The sequence below is a fragment of the Brachycentrus maculatus genome, unplaced genomic scaffold, assembly GCF_059751285.1.
Source record: "Brachycentrus maculatus isolate JH-2025_06_01 unplaced genomic scaffold, ASM5975128v1 h1tg000183l, whole genome shotgun sequence".
Classification (NCBI taxonomy): Eukaryota; Metazoa; Arthropoda; class Insecta; order Trichoptera; family Brachycentridae; genus Brachycentrus; species Brachycentrus maculatus.
The window spans coordinates 750,226-766,094 of record NW_028280934.1 but is presented as its reverse complement, the minus strand read 5'-3'; the positions used below and the strand labels follow the sequence as shown (position 1 = coordinate 766,094).

Below are 15,869 nucleotides of genomic sequence, written 5' to 3'. Positions count from 1 at the left end.
CAATCTGAATTGTAATGAAATTAGCTCTAATGTAAGAACGTGAGTTTACTTAAATAAATGTCTTTACAGTTCAAATATCCGTTATTGAGTACATTAGTAACAATTAATTTAACATGATTTTTTATGTTGGGTAATCAAATAAGGTTAGTTAGTTAATACATTTAGTTCAAGGAAGAATAAAGTTTTTAATTTAAATACTTGTTAAATAAAACTTTTTCATAAAATCTAATATGACACTCTTTTCAATATATTCCGCATCATTACAGTTTGAATACTGAAATAAAATAACGACACTTTTCAAAAAATAATCCACAAACTGAAGTGTAATATAAACTTGTTCTATATTTTAATATTTAATATGTTATAATATTTTGAGTAACTGAAAGATAGCTAATAAAAAAAATATAAGAAATTCAAAGACCTGTGTTTATTGACATATGCAAGTAGACAATTATTAATATTACAGTTTTTATTGAATATGATACTAAATACACCCTTTAAAATTCCACGGAAATATTGTATATCAGATTAAGTTTTCCGAAATATAATGTTTTTAATTCATGTGTCCTTAGTAAAGTAATATTAGCATTAAACTGCGTTCAGATACGTCAAATGACTAATAAAATACAATAAGAGCGTTAACTTAATAAAAATAACATTAAATATTTTTCAGGAAATTATAAAGGTGGTTGGTTATTCAATAAAAAAAATATATAAATTTAAGTATTAAATCACTTTCAAGTGAGCTAAAAGAGTTTATATTATTCAACAAGGATAATTGAAGATAATGGAGAGATTAGACAATTTAATCGACAGAAAATAGTGTTTTTTTTAGTCAACTAGCAAACAAAAGCAAATTTAATATTTTAAAATTTTAATTTTAATTTTATCCAACATATTTTTTACAACTTTAAAATTTACAATAATATTACCACATGGGGGTTCCCGGTACTAAGATCATATTTTACATAACTAATTTAATGAATTATTTGTGAGATACTTGTCTATTATGGTTTACCCTATCATTGATGACGAATAAATAACAAGATGTATTTAGTTACAAAGCATCTCCATTATTCAGTTATTAAAAGCCTTTTTAATAATTCATAAAATATATTTATGAATAATGGAAGTAGATTTTAGAGCTTCGTTGTAATTTTACCAAACATGGAATAAATTTAATTTTCTTCGATTTGTTGTATACTTTAATCGTGTGGTCATTTGAATGTTTTTTATAAAGTTTGTGATTGGTGATTTGAGCATCATTAATTATATTGTGAATGAAATTACCCTCTAGTAATATCACAGAAAAGTAAAGTTTCTCAGCATCGGACTAAATAAAAAAAGTCTAAGGTTTAATTCTGGATACACGTAAAAACATCCAAGGATAACGACTTTGAAACGACTTAATAGCGACTATTATTTAACTGTTTTACATGTCATTTATAAACAACCGTTTCTTCGAAACGACTACTAGTAACTATGACGTTTTACGAAGCGACTGTTTTTTTCTAAAGCTGTTACCGTTTTAGTCGTTCCTTAATTCGGTTCAGAATTTTGTTTTATGAAAAAGTAGCATATCGTTCGTTTTTCCGATCTCATTTTGAAACAATTAATTGTGAGGTACGTTTTTAAATTTGACACAAAAATTAAACTTTTTTAAAAATTTTCTTGATTCGGCAGTAATTTGTGGTAATATTTTCTCAATACTCTTTTTAAGAAGTTGACGTAAGGTTGAAAAAAGTTTTATCGGTAAAATTAAGAAAGGTGTGCTAAAATGATTTGGGCATGAATAGAGTGAGTGAAGAAGGAATAGCGAAAAAAAATATGAGGTCAATTTGTAAGGTAATAGAAGAAGTAGAATACCCAGGAAAATTTAGAATCATCAAGTATTTCATATCATTGAAAGCCATCAGGTGTGGAGCTGGAATAATCGGGGGTATGTATGAGGAGAGGAGGAAGAATGTGGAAGAGACGAACATTATTTGCAATTACAGATTGGTGTGGCGTTCTAACCCCTCTGCCCACTCTTTCGCCTTTTCTCTCTGCTCTTATGCTGTCCCAAAATAAGTATACATTTTAAAAAAATACAATAAAATAAAAACTGAAAAAATACTATTATTTTCAATACACATAAAGATACATAAATATATCTCTCTCTCATCAGCAGATTTATTTAAAATATTTTTTTTTCAAGAAAAGGTCTCGGCTTCTATATTATTAATCTCGTTCGAAACTAAAACAAATTCAATCACGATTTTGAGGGGCTTATCTACGTTCGCTACTAATTGACGGCTGCTGTAAGTTATTATTAACGACTATTCTCAAAATAATTTAATTATTGTGAATTATAAAGAGGGTGATTGATGTATATATCAGGTTCGTGCAAATGAAGGCGTGTAGAGTTAGATATATGTAAGTACATGTTCTACATAATAACACTTTGGTTACAATATATTATTAATATCAAAAAATTATGATGTTTTAAAAAAAAAATAATATATTAATATTTTTTTTCTAAAAGGGCTGTCAAATATAACAAAAGAATTTATTTTGATGTTGTTTTAATAAATAACATATAATTAATAAATAACAATAATTTTGTCCGCCTCCGTAGTGTTATGGTCAGCACGCTTGTTTGCCGTTCTGGAGGTCCCAGCTTCGATTCCCAGGGGGGGGTCAAATAAATATAAGTAATTTTTTCACTCAAATATTAATTCAATATTACCCTTGACTGGTACTTGTAGCGGAGGGCTGATCACCTTTCCTTCGTGTGTTAACGATCAAGATAATACTGCGTTTAGATGATGAAATGCCCTATGCACCATTGGGCTGCGAATAAGAGTTTGAAATGAATCAATACGGCAATATTTTCAATGTGGAAATGAAAAAGGCTTAAACACGTGAGAAAAAAGCTTAGAACGGGTGTCAATTATATTATATTGACATTAATTTAGTTGACAAATGTGGTGATATTCATTTAAAAATAAAACGTTTGTGTGAGACAACTTTTGAGGTTATTAAGGAAAACGTTAATTTGTTTTTAAAAATACAAATTTTATCGAAACTAGTGTTAACATTAATTAACTCAAAAGAGTTCTAAAACATGTGTTTTTTTTAATGTTATGAGGGTAAATGGTTAACGACACCGACACTTGTTTGATACTCTTATCATTTTGCTTTTGGAATATATCAGGTTTGTAAACGGTAAACATGTTCTAATATACACATTAACATAATTGAACTATCGTTACATTTAATTGCACTATTATCATTTTGCTTATGGAATATTTCGGGATTAAGAAACATGACGTGTTCTGAGGCAAACATTAACACAGTTGAACATTCGTTACACTCAGCTGAATTATCGTCATTTTTCTTATGTAATTTATTTGGGGGTTGAAAGAGATAACGTGTCCTAAAGCACACATTAACGCAATTGAACTATCGTTACACTCAGTTGAACTATTGTCTTTTTGCTTATGGAAAATATCGGGTTTGAACAATTTGACGTGTTTTAAGGCACGCATTAACACAGTTGAACTATCGTCATTTTGCATATGCGATATATCAAGGTTGAAAAAATTGACGTGTTCTAAAGCACTCTTTTGTTACACTGAGTTAAATTATTGTCATTTTACTTATGGAATATATCGGAGTTGAAAGAGTTAACATGTTCTAATGCACACATTAACACAGTTGAACTATCGTTACACTCAGGATCACAATTTCAGTGTATGTACTTGACAAACAAGAGACAAAAGTAATTGCAGGGTGGGATGTCACGTCACGGATTGGGCACTTACCCCATATTGGCTGTTTATTGGGTAAAGAGTTCGAATGGGAACACATTCCACCAATGTGCCCATTTCCTTTCATGCTGATAATTGGGTTCCAGCCTAGCGCCGGCCACGTTCATTGTTTTATTTGCTTTATATCAATTAAATACGGCTGGAGTCGTGTTTAGACGGAACGAGCACAGCTATAGCCGTATATCTCTGTCCATTAATCGCTTTATGGATTTTGGTCTTATTACACCGACATATTATAAAAGTTAACGGGAAACGGATGAAACTTATTTTTTATTTAAAATTCGATGATCCGTGAGTAAGGAAGAAAGATAAGAAAATACATTGGATACATACGAAACAAGGGTACCTTTTTAAGGTTATATTTAGGGTAGGGTATAAGTAGATAGTTTCGCGTTTTTTTTTCAGGTTTAATTCATATACGAATAAGTTCTAAAGACTTTACAACGTTTTTCTTTTTAATGTTAATTTCATTACAATAACAATAAATATACCAATCGATTTATCTATTGATACCGATTGAATTGAAGGCAAAATAACATTTTTTTATTCTAATGAAATTTCATACAAAAAGCTGCAACGATATGAAATGAAAGATAAAGGAAATGTGTGCTTTCTTATTTTTATTTTATTTAACCTGACTGAGTCACAGCAATTAATTACCAATGGGATAGCTAGCAAATGAGTAATTGATGCCAAAATAAAATAAAATAAGTAATGTAAAATTACTAAAATTCTAACAAATGCGATTTAATTTAAATGTTTAATGGAAACATTTCCTTGAGACAACTTTTTAGTTTACTTATGTAAGTAAAGTTTGTATTACTTTTTGATGAGAATATCTGTAGCTCTCGAAACTTATCTTGTTTTTATTAAAAATCTTAAAAGTGATCTCATACAAGTGTTTTATTTTTATTTACAACATTTTAAGTGTGTCCAAATACTTGTTCACAAAATCTGGATTATCTCCAATTACAGGAGTTATTTTCATATTATTTTTTGACATTTCATCAAAGATGGAAAAGAATATGCAAGAACTTCCAAGTATTTGAGTAGTGTGGTTGTCAATAATGGGAAGAATTGGTGAATGTTACACGTGTGTAAAGTGATCACTTAAACCAGCCTATGACGGTCATCAGCCCCGTAAATGCTGAGACTTCCATATTCTCCTTCATTTTTGATGAGATGTCAAAAAATAATATTAATTTTTATATTTAAATCATCACTTTATTCCACTTAAACTAGCCTATATAAATGCTCAGAATTACATATTCTTCTTCATCTTTGATGAGATGTCAAAAATTAATATTAAATTTTTATATTTAAATCATCACTTTATTCCACGCGTTTCATTCTTTTTCAATAAATCCTATAATTTTGATACCGTATATGAATTAAAAGTTTTTTTTAAAGGAAAAATTCAGAAAAAATAATTCTAAGGTATTTGATAGTTTCATGGATTTGGCATCTTTAAATCGCCTTTGTAGTTTTATTTTTACTTTATAGTCTATTTCCCTTATACTTACATAATTTTTTTAAATGTTATAATTTTTTACGATCATTGGATTTTTTTCATGCCAATTGCTATTTTTTTTAAAGTAATTCCTTCATCGTCGTTTTCCCTCGAAATTTTAAATTGAAATTCCTTAGTTTATACGCGATGTACATATTTCTTAAACATTATAAAGCAATATTACATGTTTATATTTTATATGCTTTGAATTTTTTTTACTACCCTATATCTTTTAAGGTTATGCCTTGTGCATACATCATCCTTATCGTTATTTTGACGTTCATCCCGACTATAAAACGGCATATCAGTTTCTTGGGGGTATGACTATAAAATAAGATTTTTTTAATATCAAACTATGAAGGTATCTAAAAATAATACGCTTTGTGAAATTGGTGCTTCCTAAGGGCTAGAATTGATTTTACAAGTAATTTAACAAAACTCCCATGGCACTAAGATAAAAGGTGTAATGTTATTGATGTTTAGCACACTTTTTAGTTATAAAAATTCGAGTAATGTATACGAGTATACAGACATATAGTGAAGAAGAAGAATATGGAAGTCTGGGGATATGAATATAACATCTTAACAAAGATGGATAATATTATGGAATACAGGGCTTACTACCTGTCATAGGCTGGCATAAGTAATCAATTTTACACGTGTAGCATTTCTTGTGAGAATAGGAGTCTGGTATTTTACAGGGCTTACGTCCAATTATTGGGTAGTTCAATTGAAAATTTTATTCAGTGTGTAAATTTTACATTTTCATTCAAACCCGTATCCGCACCCTATTGTGCATAGTGCCCTGCATCATATAAACGTAGTGTTATCTTGATCATTAACACATGAAGGAAAGGTGATCAGCCCTCCGCTTCAGGTACCAGTCCAGGGTTATATTGAATAAATATTAGAGTGAAAAATCACTAATATTTATTTAACCCCCACTGGGAATCGAACCCGGGACCTCCAGAACGAAAGATTTACATTTAGTTAATGCAATTTACTAAACGTAGGTAATTTTACATTTAGTTAATGTAGAAAAATCTACTTCACTAAACGGTGGGTCGTAAGCCTTGTATTCCATATTCTCTTTCATCTTTGTTGAGATGTCACATTGTTATCCCAAGACTTCCACATTTTCATATTCATCTTTGTTAAAATGACAAATATTTAACAAAATCCCTTTGTGGAAAAACCCTGATCTGTGAACAAGTATTTAAAAACACTCAAAATGGTGGGTTTTTATACAGCTTTAAAGTAAAAAATCTGCTATAAAATACTTCCAGCAACAAAACGAAGATATAAAACTCCAGTTACATATTAAGGTAGCTTTAAAACGTGCTCATATTACTGTAAAAGACACATTTCCCCAGTTTGCAGTGCATAAACCATCTCTTGGCTCCACACATTGAGTCGGCTGGCCACACAAACGTTCCGGGACACATGCTACGATCTGCCATGTTGTACCGCCGCTGTACGGGGGCATTATTACATTTTATATTCTTTGAGCAGTATAACACAAGGATACTTGACCCGTTTATAACCGCTATGCGCGCATTTCTCGAGAAATAGAGCAGCTAATACAATTTCTAGTGCGTTTACGGAAGTTATAAACACATATTACTATAATGTACTTCATGACTGTGTTGGAATACGAACGAGTTTTGAATAATATCTACATTATATTTTTAATGTGTAAAAATTGCTTACAAATCCTGAATTTTGTCTGCCCGAGAGCTTTTTTTATATTTCTATGAAAAGTCTCATGTGAATGACTACGAAATAGAATAAATTCAATAAATATTTTAAATAAACAAGGCTAATAAATAGCAATTATTTATTTCTTCAATATTTATATTTTTTACTTATAATGTAAGTACCTAAAATAAAGCAGCCCTGACAAATGTTTTTACTGAGGGCAGACAAAATTTGTCTGTCAAACAACTTTGTTTTTATTGCAATGGCAGTGCCATATGCTCAAGGTACCAGCAATTAACACAATAATAAACATTGACTGTCACAAAACATTTTAATTTTTTAAAATTGGATTTTTGTTTCACAGATTCTGAATATTTTTAATACTTCACAAACATTGTGTAAGAAATGTGTGCTAGCTCTTTTCTTTTTTGTATTTGACCGGACTCTATAGCTAGATCTGGTCAAAAACAAAACTGTGATACTTCGTTTTTTATTTAAATTTAATAAATTTAAACTAACGTTATTTAATTTTTTGTACAATTTTATTCTTAAAAAAGCAGTGTTTTAGCCGCCACGTGATTCAAAACCTTTTTTTCTCCCAAATTTATTTTAAGTTTTTACTCGAGTATTAAAAATAATGAAATCAATTAATAAAACTATTCAAATCATTAATGAAGATAAAAAACCTTGTTGTGGGGAAAAAATATAAGTCTGCTAGTATTACATCCCTAAGGGCGCCTTGCTGTGATATTTTATAATACATCGTTTATCCAAGGACAAAATAATAATAAAAAGCTTCATCAAAAGTTTACTTTCTTTGGGTATAGCGTCAAATAGCTAGTGATGTGAATTCATCATTGTGAAAATAAATCGAACACATTAAAAATATTATGGATGAACTAGCAGTTTGTTGAGCATCATTTTCGTAAAATATTACAATACGGGCGCTTTGCTAATATATTGCTTATTCTTAGACGGAACGACACTTAAAGTTAAGTCGAAGGTTTACTTTCTTAGCGTCTGATTGCGTGGTCAAATTTGTCGCATCTGGGTCCATTTAGTTTGTACAGCCTTTAAACACACTTTCAGGACATTAAAAATATGGAAACGAGGATAATATGCTTAATTGTTTTTAAAAACACTGGATTTCAGTGGCAAAACTGGAGTTTTTTTTCACTTTACTGAGGCTCAAGTTATAAAGAATAATGATTGAAAAGTAAAATTTCAATAAAACAGTAGTGTCTCATTTATTTTTTTATTCAAAGCGGTTAAAAACATGATTATTATCTAGAACAGTACCAGTCATATAAAAAAATAATAGTTTAGTAAAAAAAAGTTAATAGCAAATAATAAAAAAAAGATAGAATTGAAAATGAAATTTTCATGCTTTTCCTTTTATATAATTTTTTTGCCATGTGTATTTAATAAAGGATTACTACTCATTTGCTTTTTTGTACGAATAAACTTATTTTTATCTTTGCCAAAATTGTCGCAAATAAAGTTCTTTAATAGAAAATATAGATGATGTTTTCTTTGAAAGTGTATATACAGTTTTCAAAAACATTTTCTTAAAATATTTTTAATAATTTTAAATTTTACAGCACGGAATATTTTATGGTATAAATATTTATTGACTTTTTTATCTATACAAAAACCAATTACAAAAAATTGCTTACGAACTAAAGCTCTCATATAGAGATTTTCAAGCGCTTTTCAGTAGTATTTTGGGCGGTGGACTGTTTCAGAGCCTCCCTGAAATGTACGCATTTTCAGGTCGGCTTCGCACGTCAGATTTATTTTGTACTTTATCGCGAAGCGAATTTCTAATTTAAATAAGTGACATAATTTACGTTTTCCCAAATTGTAGAATAAAATTTATATGGTTGTTATTTATCTTTGTTATATTGCTGTTAGAGGGGATACGGCGAGTGATATAAGTGAAATTTCAGGACTGAAAACAGACGATAAAGTCCAAGAAGAAATTCGAACAGGTAAGTCAATTTAAATTATTTTAATACGGTGTTTTTCTAACATGACAAAGAATATTATATTTTCGTTTTCGTAGTGTGGAGGTAATCGCTTTAAATATGATAATAAAGACCCAGATACGATTCTTAAGGAGGTCAAAATACACATTTATTTATCCCACTTAAAATTCATTCTTCATTTAATTCCTTATTAAACATTAATGTCATTTACGCTCAGTTCCTTCACATAGTTCATTTATGATAAATTCCATATATTCAGATTTTGAGTTTTGGTCTGTTTCCTAATTGCTTTTATTAAATTAACACTCATGTTTACACAGCATCTATCCAATGTGTTGCCGTATACACCATCTGGGTTCTAATATATATATATTTTAATATCACGATCCATGAAACGCGTGACTAATTACCTCATCTTCATGCAAAATAAATAACGATCAAGATAACAAAGCTTGAAATATGAAATTCCATGTGTTTTTATTTTATTATAATACTAAGAATATTAATGTTTCACCATATTATCGTTGTTAGCTAATTATACCAGTTATAATGATAAATAATGTGTAAATAATTCAAGCGTGTACGAGTGCTGATGTGCAACTCCAAGAATCTCTTCAATCGAAATTGTTTTTATATTCTACTGTATGTATATATTTTTTCTTATTCCTTTTCCAAAAAGCAGTAATATTTTTCACTTTATGTACGACTGATGTCTTCATAAAATGTATGATTTATTGAACACCCCGTCAATCTTATGCAGTGCCCAATACACCATTGAAGTACGTATATGTATCACAGAAGCAAAAAGTGTTTTGTAAAACGAATTTAATAGTAGCTTTGTAGACAATATGCTGTTCATTTAACTTTCTAAGTAGAAGTTTACAAGACGTTTATATGTAATATCATATTAATGTATGTGTACACAGTGAAAACAAACATTTAAATAAACATTTTCCAAAATATTTTGTTTTTGTTGAACCCTCATTTACATTTCATAATACTACTGTACAAAGTAATTCAATGTTCACATGATCGCCAATTATGCGATAAAACGGACTAAAGTTATGATTATTCTTACAATTTATATGTGTGTTACATAGCCTTAGAAATAAAAATCAACGTTTAAACAGTAATCAAAGATGTTGACTTCAAAAACTTACGATAATTTTATCGAGAATAGAAACTGTGACCACATGTTTAATAACTAAATGTGCTAACAACTGCGCAAGAAGGATGGATATCGAATCAAATAATGTTAATCGTAATGTATAACGATTTTGTATAATTTTGTGGAATAACATTACTTTAATGTAAAAATAAAGTACTTAGATAGTGCCATTTTCGAGTTAACTTCTTTATAAACATCTTGTTCTTTATAAACGAGTTTCGAGAACCACAGTAGTCTTTATCAACAAGTGAAACATCTAATTTCTTCTTCTTCTTCTTCTTGATGTAAGGGGATAAACTTCCTCCTCTTCCTTCTCCTCTAATGTACAAAACATGTGTACGACCTATGATGACGTATGGGATTGAAAGTAGAGCGGACACCGTTGGCACAAAATACGCACATAGAGTGTCAGAAATGAAGACTCTTAGAAGAATATCTGGCAAGAGTCTACGAGACAGAATAAGAAATGTCAGGATAAGGGAAATATGCGAGATCGAAGATGTCGTCAGGTGGGGAAGGCTAAATTTTATTTAAAAAAAAAAATTATATACACGACGAAAACATCTGTAGTATTATTTTTTGACATTTCATCAAAGATGAAGAATCAAAATTGGCTCATATATATAGAACTTCCAAGAATTTGAGTAGTGTGGTTGTCAATAATGGGTAGAATTGGTGAATGTTACACGTGTGTAAAGTGATCACTTAAACCAGCCTATGACGGTCGTCAGCCCCGTAAATGCCCAGACCTCCATATTCTTCTTCATCTTTGATGAGATGTTAAAAAATAATAAGAAAACAACTCCTGTAATTGGAGATAATCCAGATTTTGTGAACAAGTATTTGGACACACTCAAAATGTTGTATCTGTAGTATTCGTATGTAACTAGTCGTGGTACATAAAAAAGTGGTATTGTAAGTGTTTTATTCAATTATTTAAATGTATGTTTTCTAAATTTTCATCAGAAGCATGCTTATACAAAGTAAATCATATTATTTACCTATTATGAAAAATATGCATTTATTGTGTTTAAAATCAAATGTTTCCAAATGAGGATATAAAATTGTTATACTCGTGTTTGAAACAATTTTTTTACTGAACCTTACTCATAAATTGTTTTTAATAGGTTACAATTCAAATATGACAAGGAACCGTGTTATTTATAGCAGATTATTGTAATAAATATTGGATTTTTGGAGAATTATTATTTTTAACAGCAACTAGTTTTTATGCTTACTGCTCTTATATTTTTATTTTTGTATGATTATGGAGGTACTTTTCTATGGAAAAGTAGTGTATGTATAGTGATAACATCGAATTGATGCAATGTAAATTTATAGTTGGTTGTATGTAGGCAGGGTTATTGTTAAAAATATATACATTTAGAAGTGCAATAGATTTGATTAGATAAGTATGAGTTCAATAAAGGAGATCAGAGTTTAGGAATTTACTGCTTAAAGGATATTGTGATGGAATGGTTAATATAACAGGAGTTGAAAGGAAAAAAAACAACAGTGTTCATTCGTACTCATTCAAGTTTATGAAATCTACCACTAACGTGAAGCAGTCCTTGAGGTAGATAAAGATACATATTAGCACAATTATTGAAATGTAAATAATATAATTGGCTTTTCACAACATATTGCAGTTCGCTTAACATTTATTACTTGGTTATTGAATCAACTGAAAAACGTAGCTCATTGAAGAAAATTTATCTTAATTTAACCTTATTAAGTTATTGAGAAATAAGTTTCATTGTGCATGTGCATACAAAACAATTTTTTCTTGAATATTTGAGATTAAGAATACATATCGTCGGGATGATTTCGCGAAATAATCGAAAATTTCAGTAATTTTATCTTTCTGGGAAAGTCTGTACTATTCTATAAGAAAATATATCGTCACCTTTAAAAATTCTTTGAGATATATTATACCAATTTTTCGTCGATACGACGATCTAGTTGTGACAGAGAGGAGATCTGATCTATTTTTTCCGTTTTTCGCGATTTTTAGGGCCCCAAATATTACGCGTGGTTTTAGGTAGAACTAACTACTTCATGACCAAAACTCAAGCGTCTCTTTTAATAAAAGGGGTATTATTTCTGTTTTTTTAGTGGTCCAGTTTTAAGAACATTCAGGACCTCAATTGACTTAATTAAGTATTTTTTTAAGACAATATTTTTTAAATTATTTTTACAAATATTTCAATTTCATACTATTTCTGTGAGCCTAAGCGGCTCATTATTTAAAATAGGTATCAAATTGTGGTAGTGTGGATTCGAGCCGAGAAACTCTGACTTGTGAGTCCGCGACACTAACCACGGGACCACAACCCGACATAGGTCGAATGGATACCATTGTTTGTAACGGTGACATACCCCGACGTGTTGAGACATTTGCAATCCTGTATAATATTTGCCTGATGAGTCTTAGCTGTTTCCACTAGCATTATCATATTATACAGAGATAAAAGCACGTTTTTCAAACGTATAACTTATTAAGAACATTTTTTCTATCTTTTTAATTTTAATTTTTTTGATTATTTATTTTCTGTTAAAATCAAATATTGTAGTTTATATATTACCACTTATTTTATTTCTGATAATTTCTATTGTGTTTTTGCCATTGCCGTTCACTATAGCTTACAGTAAAATGTTTACTCACACACAGGCCATGCCTTTGTTGGAATGTTGAAGATTTATTTTATATTGTAAAACGCAAAAGAATTTTCTAAAAAGGTAAATATCTGTGATTATAATTAAAAATACGAATATATTCGTGTTTAAGCATTTACAATTATTAATTAATATTTGACATAACCATATATACTCAATGTTATATTTGATATAATATTTACCCGGAGTTATTTCCCATTACAAAATATTAGAATAACAGGTATATAATTTTCATACGTGTACTTCATCAAATAATCGTAATTAATTAAATCCAACGTAATTTTTATACATATTCAAAGAACAACCATAGATTGGGAATCAGATATCATAATATGTAGCCTTTCAAAAAAAGGTAAAATTAATTAAAGTGAATCAAATTGAAATGGTTTCGAGTGGATTTAAAAATATATACCTCGAAACGTAAGCCATAATAAATATATTTTATATCTCCGTTTAATTTCTCTCACCCCCGACATGGGGTAGGGGAAAAAGTGCTTATGAGCATTTTTTGCTTCGAAACGGAAAAATGAAAATAAAAAGTGCTCACTCATAATAATGGAATACTCATAATAACTCAGAAAATGAAAATTGTAATTGTGTTTCTCTAACAAGAAGTTCACAAAGATTGCTAATGCCAACAGTGGTGTATTGAAGTGAAACAGAACAGTCGAAAGAAGGATCAATGCAAAGTAAACGACGTTGAAAAATCAACGTATGACGGAATAAAAATTGATGATAAAGATGTTATACAGCGTTATAAGGCTGAGTTAGGTTAGGTTGAGGTAAAGGTCGGATTCAGTTAGGTTAGGTTAGGTTAGGTTAGGTTAAGGTTTTTTTGAGAAGGCTTAGTTATAAAGGGACAAAGATGACAAGAAAAGGGCCCTGGGACTATTTTCGAAATATGTGAATGATAAAAAAGAACCAGGACTGTCAAGAATATCTTGGGAAGACCAACATGATTTGAACTTAAAGTCGTGTCAAAAGTCCATGTAACTGAAAAACTTAAATAACTGTTGTTGAGTTTTCGAGCTCAGGATGAAATCAATATAAGGTCTTACCCACGACATCGAGGTAGCCCAGCTGACTCTTCATGGGGTCCGTGTTGATCTGGCACATGTACCAGCCCCTGTCTGCGGGCCGCACCTCCTTCACGTGCAGGAACCACGTGCGGTGGTCGCTGTGGCTCACTCCGATCCTCTTGTTCTTCGTGATCACGTGGCTATGGATAGTCAGAATCGTCTGCGTGTCGACCCTCAACCATGCCACCTGGAAATACAAAAAAAATCTGAAAAATCTATTCATGTTTTCATTAGTTTAGTACTGTTAAAATGACGTTTTTCCGTCCGTCATCTAACCAACGGTTTTGGACGATTCATGTTAATCAATGTTTTAAGGTAGCCTCACAGGAAATAGTCACAGAGAGCTAAATCTGATGATTGTGCTGGACTGTGAAGATTATCTTAAGAGAGATGATCCGCTCAGAAAAGTGCTCCCGCAAAAAATAAATACAAATTCGTACCGTGTGAGCCGTAATGCAATCGTGTTGAACCACACAATCCCACGTCCATTTCTTCCAGTTTGGATGGAAAAAAAACTCGAAGAAATATATATGGCGACAACGTTTCCGACTATCAACATTTTCAGCTGTCATGATAGTTCTGGATGGTCGTCACAGTCCATGGCATGATTGATACTAAACTAATCTAAAATAAATAAGAACGCGCTCTAGAAGTAACTGTCACTTTGTGGCGCAAGTTTCGAAAAGGATGTGACCGCGCCCCACCTTGTACATACGTATCATAGAGAACTAGTAAACGCTTGCATACTCGTATTATAGTGTGCATTAGCTCATCTTGTTTTGAAAGTTATTTGTCAACAATTTCCATTGTGGGATGATAAAAATACATAAAAAGATAAGTACATTTATAAATTTATGGAAATTGATGCATCTTTATTTTCTTTTGGATTAATTGCAAAAAATAAATGAAATTTAAATTTGTTTTCAAGAAAAGTAAGGAACTCATTAATTTACATGTTAAAATTTTGTTTCCGGGGTAACTCTCTGAATCTAGTAGATTTATTTTTAAAAAAGTTTTTCTGTACTCTTGTCTATTTTTAAACATTTCAAATTTGCCATAACCGTAAATTACTTAAGGAAAACCGATTTTTTTTTTCATTTTTATTTATTAGTCCAGAAAAACTTGTATGAATATAATAATTTATCAAACCTCTATTTTAATATTTGAAACATCAAACCTAAGATAAAAATCAACTGCGTATTCTTTGTACGATATAAGCGCAACATGAAATTTATTTCAGGCTTTTCGAAGCAGATATTTTATTAAAATTACTGCAAAAAACTTGTCCACAATTTACATTTTTTATAGTTTGAAGTTTTTTTCCTAAAATTTTCATTTAAACTATGTTTTCTGGTTTTGACGGAGGAAAATATTATTTAACTGAAAAAAAGGAAAATTAAAAAAAATACAAAGGGTAAAAGATACCTGAATGTGAACTTCTATTGCCGGTATCCTTTAAATAAAAAAAATAAAAAAATACACATTTTTAATTTCCGTTTTGGCAGAAACATACGATATGAGAGCTTTGAAGTCGACGGATCATGATTGTAAATTTTGACGATAGGTAAATGATATATTTTTTCTTACTTTTTAATATTTAAATGATTTCTTATTTAGATTATAAAAAGTAATTTTGAATACCCTTTGTTAATAGAAATCAAAAGTCTGGAGTAACGATTTCCCGAATAAATATTTTGTTTTTCTTTTTACAGTTTATATTTCATTTTGTAAATATAACCATCTCCTAAAATTTATTTTGACACGTGTTTCGATACAAAGTAGGAAAAATGAAGAGGAAGCAGAAGCTGTGTCTTTTTTTTTTTGGTAAATATTTTTTTCTAATTGAAAAACGGAAAATGGGTGGAGGCTTTCGACATTGTTATATTGTTAATAACGAGTTTATTATTATTTATATTTTTATCTGTCGTTTGAAAATAT

At 30.0% G+C, this 15,869-nt stretch overlaps 1 protein-coding gene across 1 annotated transcript in view; it reads right to left on the bottom strand.

Annotated features, from left to right (window-relative positions):
* Positions 1–15,869, bottom strand: part of LOC148307959 (limbic system-associated membrane protein-like) — a 64,904-nt gene that overhangs the window by 18,217 nt on the left and 30,818 nt on the right. Inside the window, exon 3 of the mRNA XM_088262552.1 lies at positions 13,911–14,118. Within this exon, the coding sequence (XP_088118678.1) occupies positions 13,911–14,118 (208 nt within the window). The remainder of the gene's footprint in view (positions 1–13,910; positions 14,119–15,869) is intronic.